Source organism: Alligator mississippiensis, chromosome 3 (genome assembly GCF_030867095.1).
Source record: "Alligator mississippiensis isolate rAllMis1 chromosome 3, rAllMis1, whole genome shotgun sequence".
NCBI classification, from domain to species: domain Eukaryota; kingdom Metazoa; phylum Chordata; order Crocodylia; family Alligatoridae; genus Alligator; species Alligator mississippiensis.
The window spans coordinates 4,372,300-4,392,356 of record NC_081826.1 but is presented as its reverse complement, the minus strand read 5'-3'; the positions used below and the strand labels follow the sequence as shown (position 1 = coordinate 4,392,356).

The 20,057-nt window shown below is 50.4% G+C and overlaps 1 protein-coding gene across 3 annotated transcripts in view; it reads left to right on the top strand.

The window, feature by feature from the left end:
- The window catches only part of ADGRB1 (adhesion G protein-coupled receptor B1), a 321,100-nt gene that overhangs the window by 129,023 nt on the left and 172,020 nt on the right, over positions 1-20,057 (top strand). For 2 of the 3 annotated variants that reach the window (XM_059723697.1, XM_019481825.2), the window contains exon 3: positions 11,170-11,328. The exons of the other annotated variant lie outside the window; for it this stretch is intronic. In XM_059723697.1, the coding sequence (XP_059579680.1) occupies positions 11,170-11,328 (159 nt within the window). The remainder of the gene's footprint in view (positions 1-11,169; positions 11,329-20,057) is intronic. 3 annotated transcript variants of the gene reach the window in all.

Here is a 20,057-nt window from a genome sequence, read left to right as displayed (position 1 = left end):
CATTATTTCAACCTCTGGGCTCCTGACTAATAGGCAGTCACTGCTCATTTCGAAACAGCCGCGGAGCAGCGATGTGGGGGCTTGGGGGGCAGGGGGGTGGTGGTTACAAAAAAGGTTCCTAATTGAGAGCCAGCCAGGCATGATTAATGTTAATGCAGCCTCAGCACTGCCTCCGACCTTTGTTAAATACTTGGAAAACGCAAAAGGCTTTGGGTGAAAGGGGGTGATGGGAGCAGCTGAGTGGGAAATGGTTTGTGAGATGGAGATGTTGCAGTCTGAGGTCTGAAGGGAGGACAGGGAAAAGTTTGTCCTAATAATGCCTTCCCCCTTCTCAGTGCTTTTCATACATCTCAACAGCAGTTTGTAGAAATGATTGATGTCATTGCACCCATTTTATAGATAGGGGAAACTGAGGCATGATGAAAGCAAATGATGTGTCCAACATTGCCCAGCAGGTCACTGAATAGAAGTCAACTCGGGAATACAACTCAGGAGTTGACAGGGGACAAGAAGCTGGACAGGATCCAGCAGTGTGCCCTTGGTGCCAGGAAGGCGACCGCCATCCTGGGCTGCATCGGTAGGAGCGTTGCCAGAAGATCGAGGGTGGTAATTCTTCCCTTCTATTCAGCACTGGGAGGTCAAATCTGGAGTCCTGTGTCCAGCTGTGGGCCCCACTACAGACAGGGTGTGGACACACTAGAGAGAATCCAGTGGAGGGGAAAGGAAATGGTTGTGGGCTGGGGGACAGGGCTGGTGAGGAGAGGCTGAGGGACCTGGGCTGATGGAGTCTGAAGAAGAGAAGACAGAGGGGGATTGAATAGCAGCCTTCACCTCCCTGCAGGGGGGCTGCAAAGAGGATGGAGCTGGGCTGTTCTCAGTGGGAGCAGATGGCAGGACAAGGAGCAATGGGCTCAAGCTGCAGCAAGGGTGGTTGAGGCTAGATATTAGGAAACACTTTGTCACTAGGAGGGTAGTAAACTGCTGAAAAAAGCTACCTAGAGAAGTGGTGCAATCTCCATCCTTGGAGGTTTTGAATACCGGGGTAGACAAGGCCTTGGCTGGGATGATGTAGTCAGGGCTGGTCCTGCTTCGAGCAGGGGGTTGGACTAGGTGTGACCTCCTGAGGTCCCTTCATACCCTCATTTTCTGTGATTTTATGATTTTTAAGTCCCAGTCCAGTGATCAATCCACTAAGCAACATTGTCTTTGGATTGCCTGGGAGGAGATGCCTAAGTGATCCCCATTCAATATTTTCATTATTGATCTGGCTGAAACTAGAGCAGTGATTCTCAGCCTGCAAGGCCTTGAGATCCTTTCAAGGGTGTTGTGCAGTGTTAGCACTCTTAGGCGTGCAAACACGATTCACATGATAAACTCAGAGGTTTCAAATAGGAATCCACAGTGTTAAAAATAGCCTTCCCTTTTGTAATCTTCCTGAGTGCCTTGCAACAGAGGGATTGCTCTTTTACTTTCCTGTAGTCAAAAAACAAGTGCAAACTAAGAGCTGGCATTTTCTGAAGAGTGCCTTGAGTCCAACGAGGGGTGCCTTGAGTGTAAGAAAAGTTGAGAGCCACTGGACTGTGGTCAGAATTCACAATAATCCTTACAAGCGGGAGAAATGGTCCGTAATCAAGAGGAAGAAATCTGGCAGCAGAAGTGCAAAGTACTGCACAAATCAAAGGCAAAAATATAAAAGGGCAATAACTGGCTAGGCAGTTCTTCTTTTCTTTTGCAGAAAAGGACCTGGAGGTGAGTCCAGAATTGGCTTTTGTTGCAGAAAAGGCAGGTCTTATCCTGAGATGGTTTAACAGGACTATCCCTGAGGACATAATTTTCTGCTCTCCTTGCGGTTGGTTTGGCTGGCCCGCTGTGTCCAGTTTTGGGCACCGCACGTCCACTGAGGGTGGATTGGAGAGTATGGAGAAGAATGACAAGAGGCCTGGAAGTCATAAAAGGTGGAAAGATTTGGGTTTGCCTAGTCTGGAAAGGATAAGGGGAAATATGAGAACAGTCTTCTGACATGTTACCTTGTCTGCCAGTTCTTATGAAGGGTAATTGTTCTTCACATCCTCGTGGTGACAGGACAAAGAAAAGCAGCTTTGCAGCAAGGATGATATTAGGAGATGCTTTCTAGCTCAGAGTAGTGACACTTTGTCTTCAGATGTTTGTGAGATTAGGTTAGGGATGGTCTAAATACACTTCGCCTGACTCACTGCAAAGGGACAGGATTAGGTGATCTCCCTGCCAGCCCTACATTCCCATGGCTCTGTGCCACTTCATGCACATATGGGATGATCATAGAGGATGCTCGTGGCTGCAGGTGATGACTGGATAATGTGTCGGTGCCAGCACATCAAAACCAACATTGAAACATTGGAAGGGAATTCAAGGCTGAGTTGTAGACAACAAGCCCAATGCTGAGAGACTTTGGGAGATCAGTCATTAAGCTCAAGGGAGGTCACTTGGCAGTGGTCTACAGGATCTGTGTGGGAAGGAGAAGGGTGAGAATCGGTGATTTTGTTCCAGCGTCAAAAAGCATAACACGATCCAATGGCTGGAAACTGCAACTAAGCAGAGATAAGGTTCAGCTGTTGAATGCAATGAAGGTGATGAGGAAACCAGTGGCACAACTTGCTGGGGCTATGGTGGGTTCACCGTGTTGTTCAAGCCAACAGGCCATCTTGGTAGATCTCCTCTCTGCCCAAAAAGCAATGAGCTGCATGCATGGCTTCCTGGACTGAGCTGCGCCGGAGGTCAGGCTGGTCCATCCTCAGGGTGCCTTAAAATCTAGGGGTTTAGCAGGGGAGGTTGCATTTGTTATTCAGGAACAGGATTGAGATACAGGTTAACCTGTACTTGAGCAAGCTCGAACAGGTCACATAATCCACCTCTATTCCCTTTCCGTACCAGGAGGAAGGCAGGAGGTAACGTTGAGGGCCCAGAGGACTCTGAGATGCTCAGGCACCTTGATGAGGAGGGACGTATAAACACCTCGATGCTGCGTGGGGATGTAAGAACGGCGAGGTTTGTCTGTGTTTCGGCCATGATGTATTTTGGGATGCCTGGTTCAGAAAACCCAGCCGCTTAGAAGTCACCGAAGCTGGATTTGGGGGCAGAGTGACTCTAAAAAGGGATTGGAGTCACTTGTAGACAAGCTGTCTCTTGCTCCGCTGGCTGAACTGTCGGGGAAGTCTCGTTATTTCTTGGCTGTCATTATATTGAGTTAAAGGAATTATTCTTGTGACATTGAAAAGCACGATTAGCAGCTGATGGATGCAAAGGGCACGGGCACACATGCACGCATGCGGGTGTCACTTTGGCTAGTTTTGTATACTGATTTAAATTACTCTTGAAGCAGGAACAGACAGATGCGTCACTATTCCCAAGTGGCTCATGCTATTAGTGTGCTTCACACCTAGACACAGGGAGTATCCTACTGGCAAGCAAAGCTTTTTGGGTTTCTTTTATTAGACCAACTAAATAGTTCTTTGCAAGCTTTCGGGCACAAACACCCTTCTTCGGTATCCTACTTGCATTCAGCAAACAGCTCTTGCAACGCAGTTGCAAACAGATGAAACCTAATTCAGTGGTGAATTAAAGTTGATATAATTTTATGCCTTATTCTTCCAAGGGTACTAGTTCTCCATTGGGTCCATTCATGATCTTCTTTTGTACACTAGCGTAACGCCAAAAATTACCTATCAGACCTAACAGCAGCTGGAGAGTCGTCAGCACATCTGGATCTGCATGTGACCAACCCAGAGTTCAAGGAACAAGTGGTTCAGTTCTGCCACTAAGCTTATAGTGGAAAGGACTAGCTATCACACTGATATCTTTGCATTTATTTAGTCTATAGAGGTGCCTGCCTTCAGATTAATGTGGCTAACTACCTCTCTCCTTGGATGGGTTCAGAGAGAAAAAAAAAATGCCACATGTGAGCTGAGTGCAACCATCCTGAAGGCCGCTGTAGTTTAATGACTGAGACTTATGAGATAATAGGCCATTCTAGCACTAAAAGCAATTTATTGTCATTAAGCAGTCTGGATAACGGCAGATTTTCCAGTTGGATGAGGAGCTCCAAATGCTCTGGGCAAACTGCTGAAAGGCCACGAGCAGGTTGTTTTCATGGGAGTATTCGGCGAGTTCTTGTTACCAGCGGTTTTGTATTTGGTACCGCGGTGCCTGGGGGACTTTAAACGGGGGCTCTGGGCATCGCTCGGGTGTGACTGGGCACCTCCCGAAGGAGCAGCAGGAGCCACAGCAGCTCGAACTAAAGGACTAAGGGCCAAATGTACAAATGGGTTTATGGCTGTAAGGTCTAAGGACACAGGCAGGCAAGATCCTTTGGAGAGATGTGATATCTTTTATTAGACCAACTAAATAGTTGCAAAAAAGTTCTTGGCTGCGGATGCCACCGGCAGGCTCTGCATTGGGTTTCCTGAACCGGCTGACGGTGTCCACAGCTGACGCCGCTGCTCGTCCACTGAGGTGTAAACCTCACCTGGGGCCACAGCTGATACTGTGGCGTCAAGGGCTGATGCTGCTGGGTGGAAGCAGTCCCACCAGCTGCCTCTGGGCCAAACCCAGTGGGTTGGCAGCTGTCCACTGGCGGGCTGGACTGAATCTGTTGGCAAGCTGCATCTGGCCATGGGGCTTATTTTGCCCACCCCTGGTATACAATTGTAGACAAGGAGGGCTGGAAGGGACCTCAGGAGGTCACGTCTAGTCCGACCTCCTGCTCCAAGCAGGACCAGCCCCAACTACATCATCCCAGCCAGGGTTTTGTCCAACCAGGACTTCAAAATCTCCAAGGATGGAGACTCCACCACCTCGCTGGGAAACCTCTTCCAGTGTTTTACTGCCCTCCTTGTCAGAAAGTTTCCTAACATCCAACCTCAACTTCCCTTGCTGCAGCTTGAGCCCATTGCTCCTTGTCTTGTCTTCTGCCCGCACTGAGAACAGCCCAGCTCCATCCTCTCCCTGCAGGGAGGTGAAGGCTGCTATTCAATCCCCCTCCGTCTTCTCTTCTCCAGACTAAATCAGCCCATTTCCCTCCTCCTCTCCTCACCAGTCCTGTCCCCCAGCTCCCAAACCATTTTCATTCCCCTCCGTTGGACTCTCTCCAATGTGTCCACATCCTTTCTGTAGTGGGGGCCACAGCTGGACACAGTACTCCAGATGTAGCCTCCCCAGTGCTGAATAGAGGGGAAGAATCACTGCCCTCGATCTGCCGGCAACGCTCCTACCAATGCAGCCCAGGATGCCGGTCGCCTTCTTGGCACCAAGGGCACGCTGCTGGCTCCTGTCCAGCTTCTTGTCCCCTGTCCCCCCAGGGCCTTCTGTTCAGAGCTGCTGCTTAAGCAGTCAGTGACAAGAAGCTCGATAAAAGTTATGCCTTTTCTTTTCAAGTCTCAGACAGAGATCGGGCTCTGGCTGTGGAACGACATGACTGTAGTTATAACTGAAGCAATTGAGCTGTTTCTGGAAGCGATCGAAGGGTTAAAGAGCCCAACATCTGGAAGACGCCAGGCTGCAGGGCCCTATGCCATCAAGCACTCCCCAGTCGGAGGCAGGGGGAGAGATTCGATTAATTAAATGGAGTGAGCCTCACTTTCTATTTTTTATGCTTTTTAATGATAGCATAATGGATTACCTCGTAAAATGCAAGCCCGTTTAAACACCCTGTCATTAAGTGGAGGGCCCTTTGATTGGCAATCCGTTTGGACGAGGGGAGCAGTGTGTGTTTTGCTGAACGCTATGCTATGAAATTACCTTTTAATGCATTAGAGCAATTACGCGTTTTGCTTAACAGTGAAATCGAAAAGCTCCTCAGACGGATAAATCACCGATCTATCAAAATGGCTGCGTGGTGCCTGCCTACCCCATCCCTTCACCTCGCCTCAAATCAGCAAGGGAGAAGAGAAAAAGAGGCCTCTTAATAGCATGTGTGAAGAGTTTATTATCCCTGCTCTGGCTAAACGTGTCTGGTTACGGATATCCTATTGATCAGCCCGAGCGAGGCATCAGGGTACCTGCCATTATGTCAATAGCCTTTGATGTGCTTGAAACACAATCCATCTCCCATCAGGAAATGGAAAAGACAAGCCGGCCTATTACTGCATACCATTAAGAATGACATCGGCACAGAAAGTGACTTTCATGGGAAAGAAAGTCTCTTTGAAGGTCAAGTGCTCTGTGCTGCACTGGAAAAGGCCCACGTGCCCAGTGGCTGCCACCAGTGTGACACTGGGGCTTCATCCGCGTCTGAGCAGGGTGTCATGCTGGATCCGATCCGATCCGATCCCCCGCCAGCGGGGATCATTTAGCATGGTGACCTAATGCAGACTTTACCACGTGTCTGCTTTTGGCATTATTGCACCGTGGCAATTCAGAGCCCAAGTAACCCCGTGATGTTACGGGAGGGAGTAGCAAAGCAGTGCTTACGTCTCATCACGGGGCCTGATGCCAGATCCGTTGAAGTTGGTGGAAAGTTTCAGTGGGTTTTGGGTGGCTGGTCAAAACCCAAGCACCGTTTGAATGCAGCGAGGAAGGTGGAGAACTACTCACCGTCCTTCCTGGCATTGGCAGAGGTTCATAGGATGCAGATTTTGTTCAGACTGAAAGCCTGACGGGGGACAGAAGGGCCCATTTTCTGCCTTGTACAGCTCCAGCCACCCTGCGTGCACAAGCAGTCATGTAAGAGAGCAGGAAATAATGGCTGAGGGTAGGTGGTACACTTACAGCAGTGCCACTTTGTTATGGTGCACTGATGCAAGCTAAGCTGGGATGTGGAGTGGACGGACGTGCGGTTATTCAGGGTTATTCTATTAAATGCATTGATTTAATAGATTTCATCGACATCGGGACTGGAAGGGACCTCGAAGATCATCAAGTCCAGCCCCCTGCCCCAGAGGCAGGAAGTCAGCTAGGGTCAAAGGACCCCAGCAAGATAAGCATCCAAGTGTTTCTTGAATGAGTCCAGAGCAGGTGCCTGCACCACATTAGAGAGGCTGTCAGAGCAGGGGGAACAGCCTGTTTGCCTTGAGCAAGAGGCTACTGCGGGACAAGCTGTGGACACATAACCCACGGAGCGATGTGGTGTAGTTTTTCAGATCCAGGCTGAAACCAGATGTGATACCAGCCAGATCACTCCATGTGTGCCGTCGGCAATACCCCCGGCTCATTTTAACCGTGTTGGCGGATGGGCTGCCAAGGCCTGGTCCAGGATGTAGGGATGCTGGGATTGATTCTTCACCTTGCCACAGATTCCCTGGGTGACCTTGGTCAAGTCATGCTCTCCATCCCTGGTGGTGAAGCGGATGGAGGGTGGCTCTTTCCTCCCCTGCTTTGCCTGTTGTACCTGTCTGGATTGCAGGTTACTTGGGTCAGGTCTGTGTCTCCCTGTGTGCATTTAACCCTGTTCTTGGCTGGGAGGGATAAGCATGGCCAAAATGTTGGTAATAGGAGGGGGCAATCCTGCATTGCCTCGAGGCAGGGTGATGCAGGCATCGCTCGCTCCTCGATCCCTGCATCTCCATGAAAAACAAAATTAATTTCCCTGTTTTGATTAAGGAAGTCATCCAAATTAAGTAGCCCGGAGCCTTACTGCTGCCTCTGAGCTCAGCCCAGGCCCTGAGCTTCATCCCAGCTGGCGCCAGCCCGACCCATAGCACGACCTGTAATTAGAGAGCTGGGTAGACCAAGGCATGGAAACAGGCAGCTTGCTAATGAAGGCTGACCCCTGTTTTATGTGTCTCTGGAGGGGCCCTGGAGGTGGGTGGACTGGCTTGGACAGATGAGTCTGCATCCCCAGCTGTTTGTAGCATCCGGGTTTGAAGCCGCTCATGCAGCTGGCTGGTCTCTGTCTTGCTAAATGCACCAAGCGAACTTGCTACCAGGGGCCATTTCAGGTTCTTTGTTGCTTCCTGTGCCTGCAGGCTTGTGCATACCACATTATTAAATCCATAGCAGGTCTGAGCCTGGCCCACCGACCTGAGCCGGCGACCCTCTCCAGCACCGAAGGGCAGTGAAGCTGCTCTGAACTCATGCCCAATGCTGCACCCGCCAACCCAATCTCGAGCCCTCGGTTTTCGGCAGATCTGAGAGAGGGCGCTGGGGCAGGCTCATGGGTGAACTTCCCACTATGGCGCTCATCACCGATTTGGGTCGGTGGGACATGGGTAGAGCATGCCTTCCCAAAACTGCCTGCTGATGCTGCATAGACAAGTCTCACAGTCTTCCAAAACTCAGCTTCCAAACTCATCCCCATGTTGCTGGGCTCCTGCAAGAGTCCCTGGCTGGACTTCTTTGGCTTGTATTACACTGGAGGTCAGTGCAGCAGATTATAGCAGTTTGAAAATCACAGAAAATTAGGGTTGAAGGGACCTCAGGAGACGCCACATAGTCCAACCCCCTGCTCAAAGCAGGACCAGCCCCAACTCGATCATCCCAGACAAGGGTTTATCTAGATGGGTCTTCAAAACCTCCAAGGATGGAGAGTCCACCACCTCTCTGGGGAGCCTGTTCCAATGCTTTGCTACTGTCCTGGTGAAAAAAGTTTTTCCTAATATCCAACCTCAACTTCCCTTGCTGCAGCTTGAGCCCATTGCTCCTTGTCCTGTCATCTGTCACCACTGAGAAAAGTCCAGCTCCATCCTCTTTCCTTTCAGGCCTCACACTCTACAGGTCCAGGGATTTCTGCTCATCTTCCTGCTGCGACTAAGGCAGGACTGGATCAGGGACACTGAACTGCACCCTTGTGTTCAGCAGGGATAACCCTCCAGAGCAATGGTTCCCAAACTTTTATAGACTCAAAGCCCCCTTGAAAAATGTGAACTCTTGGCGTTCCCTCCTTTTTTGACTATGGAAAAATACTAAGATAATTTTTTTTGTTGCAAAGAACTCAGAAAGCCCACAGCAGGGCAAAATGCATTGGATACTCTGGATTTCTATTGAAACCTCTGGTTTTACCTTGGGATGTGTGTATAAGTGTTTGCACACCTCACAGTGCTAATATTGCTTGGCACCAAGCGGTACATAAAAGGATCTCAGGGCACCTAAGGGTGCTGCAGCACCTTGGCTGATAATCACTCCTCCAAAGGCTATTTTGATAGCAGCCTTCACCTCCCTGCAGGGGAGCTGCAAAGAGGATGGAGCTGGACTGGTCTCAGTGGGGGCAGATGGCAGGACAAGGAGCAATGGGCTCCAATTGCAGCAAGGGGAGTTGGATATTAAGAAAAAAACTCTCTCAGTAGGAGGGTAGTAAAACACTGAAATGGGTTACCCAGAGAGGTGGTGCAATCTCCATCCTTGGAGGTTTTTAAGACCCAGGTAGACAAAACCCTTGCTGGGATGATGTAGTTGGGGCTGGTCCTGCTTGTAGCAGGGGGTTGGACTAGATGTGACCTCCGGAGGTCCCTTCAACACTCATTTTCTATGATTTTAAAGACAAGTTTGTAGGATACCAGTATTGGTCGGGGTAGCTTGTATTCAGCACACAACTAGAGTGCTTTGCACTGAGTGCATTCCTGGAGAGGCAATGGGCTCCCTCCCCGAAACCAGGGCAGTCTGGCATGCCATCCAGTGCTGTCTGTTGGACTGGGGGTACAGCAGGTTGTAGCAGGTCGGGATGGGATGGGGCACAACTGACAAGTCCACAAAGGGCTGTGAAACACAACAGTCCGATTCTGGGAGGGTCTGACAGTGGGTGGGTCACACGACCCCATCCTTAGACGGTCCCTACAGCATCTGCTGCTTGACCCTGTTGGAGAAAAGACAAGGATGAGGACGACCCAGTTCTTATGGCAGAAGGTAAGTCAGTATTGTGGAGTGCTCATGGTGTCCCAGGGCTGATTTTGGGGACAGAAGTGTTTGCCTGTGAACAGATGGGTAGGTGGCTAATATATTGCAGAGGAAATGGCAGCTCAGCATATTGGAGGGGGGTGGGTGGTGGGGAGTGGACGACAAGGGGTCCCTCTTGTAACTGTTTCAGTTGCTTGTGTGTGCATGCATGTGTGCACGTGTGTGTGAAGAAAGACAGTGCTCGTGAAGCAGTGTACACTTGTGATGTTCCTCAGACATTTGATAATGCACCCTTTTTGATGCAATAGGAAGGATTGCTGCAGCAGAGATTCTCCGTATCAGGGTCTGGGGGCACGCTGAGTTTACACTAGCATAATAGATGCAGGTGTTTTACACTCATGTGAATCATACGCCGTTCCAAAGCAGACAGGTAACCGGCTCTCTTGGGCAATAGCTGCTCTTATAGTGCCTCACCAGTTGGTACAAGTAAAGCAAGCACAGTTATTCTGGGATAAGCTGCGGGCACACGACACCTGTACCAGAATAGATGGAGGTTTCTCCTTGCTTCTCTCAGGGGTATTTCTACTCTGAATTGCAGTGAGTTGCATTGGTTACGGTCTGTAAATTGTGCATGTGCTCACTTTTATGTCGCTATATTAGGTCGTGTGTTCAGAGCCTGAGATTTCTACCCTGGATTGCAGTGAGTTGCAGCAGTGTAGGTCTGTAAATTGTGTGTCTGCTCACTTTTATGTCGCTATAATACACTGTGTGTCCAGAGCCTGAGATTTCTGCTCTGGATTGCAGTACGTTACATTAATTTAGGTCTGTAAATTGTGCGTCTGCTCACTTTTGTGACACTATAATATGTTGTATGTCCAAAGCCTGAGATTTCTGCTCTGGATTGCAGTGTGTTACATCGGTTTAGGTCTGTAAATTGTGCATCTGCTCACTCTTAAGTTGCTATTGTGTGTTCAGAGCCTGAGATTTCTACTCTGGATTGCAATGAGTTACACCGGTGTAGGTCTGTAAGTTGTGCGTCCGCTCACTTTTATGTCGCTATAACATGCCATGCATTCAGAGCCTGAGAAAGGATAAAAGAAATGTATGGCCAGAAGCGGGGTAAGGACTCCACTGGGACTGCTGGTAGAACTGGGGGTGCGCTCCTCACATTAACAAAAGCAAGGGAATTGCCATTGCACCCCTGTGCTAATCCCTGCTTGCATAAAAGGCCCCTTTAGCCTCAGGTTTTGCAGTGGGAGGCTACCCGGTGGGCATCGGGGCCTCCGCATGCACCGTCTGCGCTGGCCCTGGGTCTTCCCCGCCGCCCGGGCCTGTCGAAGCTGACGGGGCTTTTCCGGTTTTGCTCAGGTGGTTGGAACGCTTGGTCCTCATGGGGAGACTGCACCAAGGACTGCGGGGGAGGTCTCCAAACACGCACGCGGACCTGCAAGCCCCTTCCTGACGAAAGCCTCGTCTGCGAGGGAGTCCTGGAGGAAGGACGACTGTGCAATAGAAAGGCGTGCAATAGTAAGTGGGGACATGTGCCAGTGCACGCGTGTGAGGGGTCGGGGCTTCTTGGAAGTTGTGGTGCTGTAGCCCCAGGGCAGTAGATAAGAAAGGTGCGTTCGACGGGAGGCTGCATCTGAGCATCTGCGTATGTGATAGCACCATGCAAAGGGTGTGCTCGGCCCTAACCCACATGCACGCACGCTTTTCGCTGTGCCTCTCAGATGCACCCCTTGGAAAAGCCAGAGCTTGCCGTGGGGCTGATCCGTTTGAAGAGGGGGAGTCTTGGATCCAGGGGCACCACAGATTGAAACCTGAAACGAGACCCCCCTTCCCTTCCTTGCCATTGGGATGATATAGTCTGCAAGGACGTTAGTACTCCAGCTAAGATACCCAGCGTGGGGATACAGCCTGCATCTAGGGGTTGTCTCTTCTTAATGATGCTGTTGTTGTGGGCATCTCACTGCTCCCTGACTCAGTTTCCCCATCTGCAGAGCTATTTCCTCCTCCTCTGTAAAGTGCTTTGAGATCTGTGGATTAGGAAGATGCTAAGGAAGACCAATGAGCATGGCAAAGTTTGGGCTGTAGTTTGGATAGCAGCGTTTTTAGAAGGGTTGATAGCAGCTGGAGCCTTTCCACCACACGCACCCCCTTAGCATTCCCCTTGCTGCAGAGAGCAGAGGACAGTCGGTCAGTGCCGGGCACCAGAGAGGTACGGATGATTCAAGCCTGTGTTTTCAGGCATTTCCATTTCAAACACTTCCTTTGCATTACCAAAATGGAGAAGAGGGGGGAAAAAAAACCTCCAGCCTGGCTAATGCAAGCAAATGCCTCTGATTATAATTATTCCCTTCCTTTTTGTTTCAAATTAGCAGTGAAGTATGTTTGATTAAGTCCTCTAACTAGGCAAAGTTCAACAGTCTTCAAAGGCGGGGAAGTGGACTTGCTGACAAAAGAGAAGTTCAAATGGAAGGACAGAAATGGATTCCTCTAATAAGGGCTAAAATGACTTCATGCATTTTTTACCACTTCCATAAAGTGAAATCACACCACAATTAGGCTTTTCCTCCCCTTCGTTAAGGCACTTTGCCGCATATTAGATTTCATCATCTCTACTCCCGGCAGCTGGTTTGTCACCAAGGTCCTGCTTCAGCTCGCAAAGTTTGGTCAATAGTTCCCTCTGCTGCTGCTAATGGTGGGAGCCTGGGCGGAAAAGAGTTAGCACAACAGCTGTGAGCTCGGGGCTTGGGACCTTGGCTCTCAACATCTGGTTTGCCACTGCCTGAGCTAAAGAACCGGCTTAGCATTAGCAGAGAAATCATAGAGAAGCAGGGCTGGAAGGGACCTCCAGAGGTCATCTAGTCCAAACCTGCCTGGGGCAGGATCCTAGACTCATAGAAAATGAGGGTTGAAGGGACCTCAGGAGCTCACACCTAGTGCAACCTCCTGCTCCAAGCAGGACCAGCCTCAGCTACATCATCCCACCAAAGCTTTGTCCAGCCAGGTCTTCAAAACCTCCAAGGATGGAGGTGCCACCACCTCTCTGGGCAACCCGTTCCAGTGTGTTACTACCTTCCTTGTCAGAAAGTGTTTTCTAATATCCAACCTCAACTTGCCTTGCTGCAGCTTGAGCCCATTGCTCCTTGTCCTGCCATCTGCCCCCACTGAGAACAGCCCAGCTCCATCCTCTTTGCAGCCCCCCTGCAGGGAGGTGAAGCTGCTATTCAATCTCCTTCTGTCTTCTCTTCTGCAGACTCAATCAGCCCAGTTCCCTCCGCCTCTCCTCACCAGTCCTGTCCCTCAGCCCACAACCATTTCCATTGCCCTCCGCTGGACTCTCTCCAATGTGTCCACATCCTTTCTGTAGTGGGGCCCACAGCTGGACACCGGACTCCAGATGTGGCCTCCCCAGTGCTGAATAGAGGGGAAGAATTGCTGCCCTCGATCTGCCGGCACCGCTCCTACCGATGCAGCCCAGGATGCTGGTAGCCTTCCTGGCACCAAGGGCACACTGCTGGGTACTATCCAGCTTCTTGTCCCCTGTCCCCCCAGGGCCTTTTCTGCGGAGCTGCTGCCCAGCCCATCACCCCCAGCCTGCACCGGTGCATGGGATTGCTCCCTCCTCAGTGCAGGACTCTGCACTTGTCCTTGCTGAACCTCAGGAAATTTCTTTAGATCCAATCCTCCAATCTGTTGAGGTCTCTCTGAATCCTAGCCCTACCCCCCAGCATATCTACTACCCCCCACCCCATCATCCCTTTCCAAACCATCCCGTAAAAACCCATAATCTAAATTCTTTGGAAAACTGCCATGGACCCTGACACAACACAGCAGCTGATTTGTAAACACTTATAGGTGGGTTCACTCCCTAACGAAGGGGCAGAGCTATGCTGCATTAACATGAATCACATAGCCATGGTGTTGAAAAGGGTGAGGTGGCCCTGTGCTAAGATGCCGACAGACCATTGATACCAGGGCGCTGGATGCTGGTAGTACTGGTGGAGATTAAGTGGTGTTAGCACTCATTTCCCTTGGCTCTGTGCAGCAGAAAGAGAAAGGCAGTCTTTTGCTCGAAACATAGCTTAGGAGCCTAGTTTCTATATTCCCAGCACTGCCACTGACTTACAGGGTCTCAGGCAACTTGGATACCTTTGCTATGCATGGGTGAGATGCAAACCATCCTGCTAGTGTGTGCACGGGGGCAGTCAGGGAAAGTCACCTGAAGTAACTGCAGCAGTGGATTTAAAACAAATTTGCCAAGTTGCCTTGACTCCCCGTGTGGCCCCTCTTATTCTGAATTAATGTGGCCCAAATGATGCAAAGTTAACGGACTCTGAATTGAGAGCACCCTAATTCGGAGTAAAACCGTCTGCACCGTGGCAAATCCACTTTAAAGGTTAATTGAGACGTACCCAACTGATTGTCCTGTGTTGACCAGGCCTGTGGCTAGCAAAGCATCCTTCCTGCAGTGCGGGCCCATTTTTTGAGAGCCCTGATTGCAGCAAACATGAAGCAACGCAGAGCCCCTTTGCTCAGGTCTGTCCACTCCTCCCCCCATCGCAGCAGAGCCCGGCCCCAGCGCGGCATCCTGGCTCCTCCGTCCGAGGCCCTTCTGACCATCTCCGAGCATCTGTGCCTGGGGCCACACGTCCTCTGTGTATTTTTAGTGACTTCTTCCCGTCTATTCAGCAAACGTAAAGATGACCTGAAGAAAGGGCTTTTAACATATTCTGTGCATGCTCTTTTTGCAGCTTTATGGCATGCGCAAATGGCCTGAAAGAGGGTTAGCTTTAAATCCTCTCTGCCTGTGTGATTTCTTCTTTAAATATATATATATATATATATATATATATATATACATTGGGATCTCAAGCGTGTCGGTTCGAATCTGCCTTTGTTTTCCTGGACTGCTTCCCAGCCCTGGCAGAGCGCGCTATTGTGAGCTCTTCTCGGGCGCTCGCTAGGTGTCAGACCCACATAAACGCTCCTTCTCCAAAGCAGCTTTTTGAAGGAAGTGACTGCAAAACCCTTTGCGGTTCAGAGTTGCTCACGGTTTAAGCTCGTCTCTGCTCTCACTTCATTAGTTCTCCAGCTACCGCGGAGGAGACGAGACCTGAATTTCTAACACAAAGAATGAAAAGGGAAAAAAAAACCCCAACCCCTCTTCACTTGACCGCCAGGCCTTCTGCACGCGCTGCAAAGCAGCCAGGCAAAAGGAAAGGACAGGGATGCAACTTGGAAACCTAGTCCATCTTCAAAAACAAACAAAAAAGATTAAACTGCCCAGGTAAAGGAGGGGGGCTAACAAAAAGCAGAGATCTTCACAGCCTCTGGAAGGAAATGCTCACCCTCTTCTGCTCCAGCTTTCTCTCCCTGACATCCTTTGAAGTGGCCTTGAAGAGCTAGACCTGAGTGTATGTGGTTTATTAGCAATGCTCCAGGCCAGGAGGAAACCACCCTGTCTTGCACTAATTGGCTCAGGTTCTCAATTGGTGCAAATCAGGACAACTTGTGGTAGGACCATGTTTTACCATACATAGCTGAGGGTCCAGGGGTGGCTTGCTTTTGTTGCTTTCATTTGGCATTGCCCTGGCGATGGATGCTAGGTAGACAGAGCCTCTTTTGTGCTACTGCATGTCTCCTACTCCAATGATGCCCTGAAACACGTCCTAAAAATCAGCAACGGGAGCTGAAAATTGTGCCAGTGTAAATGAGCTGTACCTGGTTTTACACCAGTGCAAAAAGGCAAGGGACTCATCATGTGGCTCCCTAAACCAGGGTAGCTTTGCCCAAGCAGATGGAGAATTATCCCTGAAAAGAGTAAGGGGTAAAATCTACAGGTGTGGGGTGCATACCTCCATCCTGGTATGTTAAAAAGCAAGTGAGGAACTACCCACTTCCCAACAGCAAGGTGTAGTAATACCCATTTCCGGTGTGAACTGCTGTGAGATTGCTGTCTGTCCCTTACTTATGCCAGTGTAATTTGCATTGCTATATAAAATCAGTGCAAATTATCCCAGGACATGTGAACGTCTGCCCATGCCTTTAGTTGGATGATTTAACATGGACATTGGTGTCTGGTTTTTCAGACCTGAGAGGGCTTGCGATAGTCTTCAGTGTCATTTGGACTTGAAAAACGAGGGGTTGGACTAGATGAGTTCACCTTCCAGCCCTGTTTTCCTATGATCCTATGAACAGATGCAACAAAATGAGGGAGTTGCCAGCTAGCAGCTGCTGAGAGATCTTAAAAACTAGGGCCATGCTTGGTATTTCCACTGCCTTGGGGCTCTGTCTTTGCCATCACCTCTGCATAGCCTACAAGCAAGGCCCGGTCCCCATTCTCTTCATGCCCTCATGGCCAAATGACACCCTTCGATGCAAGCACAAGGCACTTACCAGCTTCCAGGGATAGTTGTGCATTGAGCCGAGAGCAAAAACCTCATGTTTTAAACCAGTGATTCTCAACCAGGGTGAGACATGAGGTGCCTTAACAACCTTTGAAGAAGACTACCAGGAGATAAGCCGGATAAGCACAACCCCCAGAAGGAGCTAAGCGAGGTCCAGCTTCTCCTCCCTCTTCCTGGCCCCTCCAAGCAGGTCAGCACTATAATAAATGAATTAGGTTTTGAAATGGGATGCTCCTAAATTCACAAAAGTTATGGAGGGGGCCTGCAGAAGGACCTCCGGAGGTCATGTAGTCCAACCCCTGTGCAAACCATCCCATGCATATCCATCATCTAAACTCTACATAAGACTACCCTCAACACTGAAATCAGCATGTCCTTCCTGGGGCAGACGAGGAGGTTTCTGCCATCTTCGGGGCTTGGCTCAAGGTTTCTTTATGAAAGCAGCTGTGTGAGATGCTCCCCTCTATCCTTGGCATCAAGGGGTTTCTGCGGTGGTGGCCGAGCAGGGCTGAGAGCGAAGAGCCGGGTACAGCAACCTTTCTGGAGACCGGGCCGACTGCGGGCACGGATGGCATCAGTGCAAGGGGGAAGGTAGCAGGGAGGGTGCATCACAGCCCGATGCCAATGCCAGAGCTTAGCAGCACTGCAAACCTAGGAGGGCTCAAAGATGCAGACAGCCTGTGCTTGTTCCCAGGGAAGAAAACCTGCCCCGGAGCCAGCTGAAATGGTGCCATCCAGTCTGGGGAAGGCAGTGCCAAACCAGAGCTGACATTTCTGAATATGCAGCTCCCAGACTTCTCCGTTCACGTTCCAGAGACAATCAGGGCTTGATTCTGCCGCCAGTACACGCCGGCAGATCTAGAGGGACGCTTTTGATTTCAGCGGGCCGCCTCTGCCTTTACATTATTGCAGCGGAGATCAGGATGTGGCCCTCACGGTATAGCATTTAAAATAAATATATATGGAGACATGCATATGTTTGCGCTGACATTCAAAGGGCTGCGGCTCATCCTCACTTTCTACCGCCGCCCCCAACCTTCATTAAAAATAGCCTTTCTGCTGGAACCACCACCAACGATGATACAATCTGCGTGTGCACTGAGAGCCCGGCTGTTTTTTGCAGGCAAGGCTGGGAGTTGTTGCAACCTGGAGCAGCATCTTGTCCTGTGCATCGCTAGCTCCTATAGCTGCATTGCCTCTTGCCTTCAGCAGCGTGTTTCGTGACGGGGAGTCACTGATGATGCAAAGAACCAGGAGTTTCAGGGGCTCAGATTGAAACCCAGGCCAGATTTTTTGCCTGGTGTATCATCACGGGTTCCCTGACTTCACATGTGTACACCACCTCTTCTGTCTGTGCTTTATGATGGGCTGGAGGTCCCCCCTTTCTTAGCTGCATCCCGTGACTCCTAGTTGCCACCTCTCCTTCTCCAGCATCTGCCCCATTGAGATGCATGCTGTTGCTGCATTTACCTTGTTTTAAGTGGTTCATAATCAACGCCCTGATCACTGTTAGATTATGGTTTGTATGGGATGGTTTGGATAGGGGTGATGCTTCTTCACGCAGAGGGTTGGACTGGATTTGACTTTTAGAGGTCCCTTCCAGCCCTATGTATCTATGAAATCCAGTGCTCCGGCCCTTTGAGCACATCTGATGCCCTATTCTGGACTCTCCTCTATTTGCTCGGTGTCTTTTCGGCAGCGAGGTGCAGAGACGGGCCTGCAGGAAGTGGCTGTCCAGCTGTGAGCGCGCAGGCACGGATGATCGGCTCCGTGTCCCGAGCTGCGCTCTCTCTGCATCGGCAGCCTCTTCTTCTTCAGACAGAGTGTAAACTCCCATCTCACTCACGTCACGGTCCAGCCTTGAGGTCTCTTTCAGCATCTCTGCTTCCTAGGTCCCTCCTTGAGCTGTCGTTTTTTAGGTGCAATGCCCCTCTGTTATTTCTCCAGTGGTCTGGGCACTGTCCATGCAATTCATTCACAGGTGGCTTATACCTAGAGCATGACTATCCGTGAGACCCCAAATAATATAGGGACAGAGTTGGATCCTCACCTAGCTCCTCTCCCCATGCTATGTTGTGGAGGGGAGGTCGAATCCTTGCCGACTCTGGGCCCCATGTCTTAGGTAGTCCCCCCGCACAACATGGAGCCATCACCCCTTGACTTGGCTGCATGCCGGCTACATCTACCCATGGGGAGTCTAGTCCACCCTAACTCCAGTCTATCTTTTTCTCTGGGTCCTTCCACCTGGAGCTCAACAAGGCCCCGGGGAAATGGTGGCAGTGGGCACGTCTACATGTGCACTTTAATGCGCATTATCTTATTTTAATACGCATTAAAGCATCACCAAAAAGTGCGCGTTATCTTATTTTAATGCACATTAAAGCATCACCAAAAAGTGTGCTTTCACTAATGCACCTTAAACTAAGCTAATGTGCCTTTTTCTAGGACGTCAACATGGAGGTACTAAATTTAATGTGCATTAGCAAAAGCACATTAATGAATGTGTAGACGTGCCCATTGCACATGAACTTGAGGTCCAGTTTGCTCCTCTGCTACTCCACTCTGGCACTCGTGTCCCCTGCTGAGTTCAGGGGAGCAGCTGGGTTGGAATGCACTCTTTTGGGTATGAGCAGCTGGCTGTCTGTGCTGCTTGGCGTTCATCGGGATGAGAGGTGGCAGCCTTGACTGGTCGCGTCAGTGGGGGAGCTGCAGTAATCATATTGCTCCTCTGAGCCTGAGAGCAGATGTTAGGTGGCTTTAATCAGACAGAGCTCCAGCAGAAGGGTGGGCAGGCCCGTTTCCTGCAGAGACAGCATGAGAGCCTGGTGGTGTAAAAGATTGTGGAGCAAACCAGAAAATAGCCCCAGTGAGACTAGGCAGATGCATCCTCAAACCGGTTGCTGCAGTTGACGGAGGGGCTTGGAGAGACACGAGGAGCCTTTTGCACAAACCACCCACCCAGGTAATGTCTCCTGCCCCCGTACTTGTAGGCCAGGGTCAGGGGCGCACCGGGATTCAACACCTTGAGTGCCACATCAGCATTGGGAGCAGGATTTCGGAGAGGGGTCCATGCCCCATTGGCCTCACAGTGCTCAGTGGGTCTGCAGCTGCGGGATGGATAGTGCTGAGGCCTCTTGCACAGGAGGGAGTTTTGCTGCAGCATCCAAGCAAGTCACTGAGACAGCAGCCGTGTCTCAGCTCAGGAAAATCCTTGCCGACGATATGGGAGACAAAGGAGATGGATGGAATCGCCTTTGTTTTTTTCTGTCCGCTCAACCCCGTGCCCCAAAATACAAGGTGCTTTAAGCTCTGATGGTATGTCTACACATTCAATTAACGTGCGTTCGGTAATGCGCATTAAATCGAGTACCTCCATTGAGAAGTACTGGAAAAGTGTGCACTAGCCTATTTTAATGCACATTAGTTAAAGAGCACAGGTTTTTTGTGATGCTTTAATGTGCATTAACTAGACTAATGTGCATTAAAGCGCATGTGTAGACACATCCTGAGTTTTTAGCTTCATGCTCCCTGTGATGGCTTCTGAGGTCTCCATTAACCCCCCATAGCCCACCCTCGTGCTCAGCCCCACGCCTGCTCCCAGTCTGCGTGACCGCCGTGGGCCTGCCCTGCTCACCGACGCCTGGAAATGACTATAGGATCCTCCTGGTTTTGACTTATTTCAGCCTGGAGGCTTAAAGTTGACTGGAGCGGGCTGAACTGAGTGCATAACTGGGGAGGGTCAGGACGGTGAGGTCAAGGATAGGTAGAGGCCAAAATCCCAGGGTAGGATGTCAATGGATTTTGCAGTATTTCAGTCTGAGATGGAGCCTGGGCCCGTGCCGT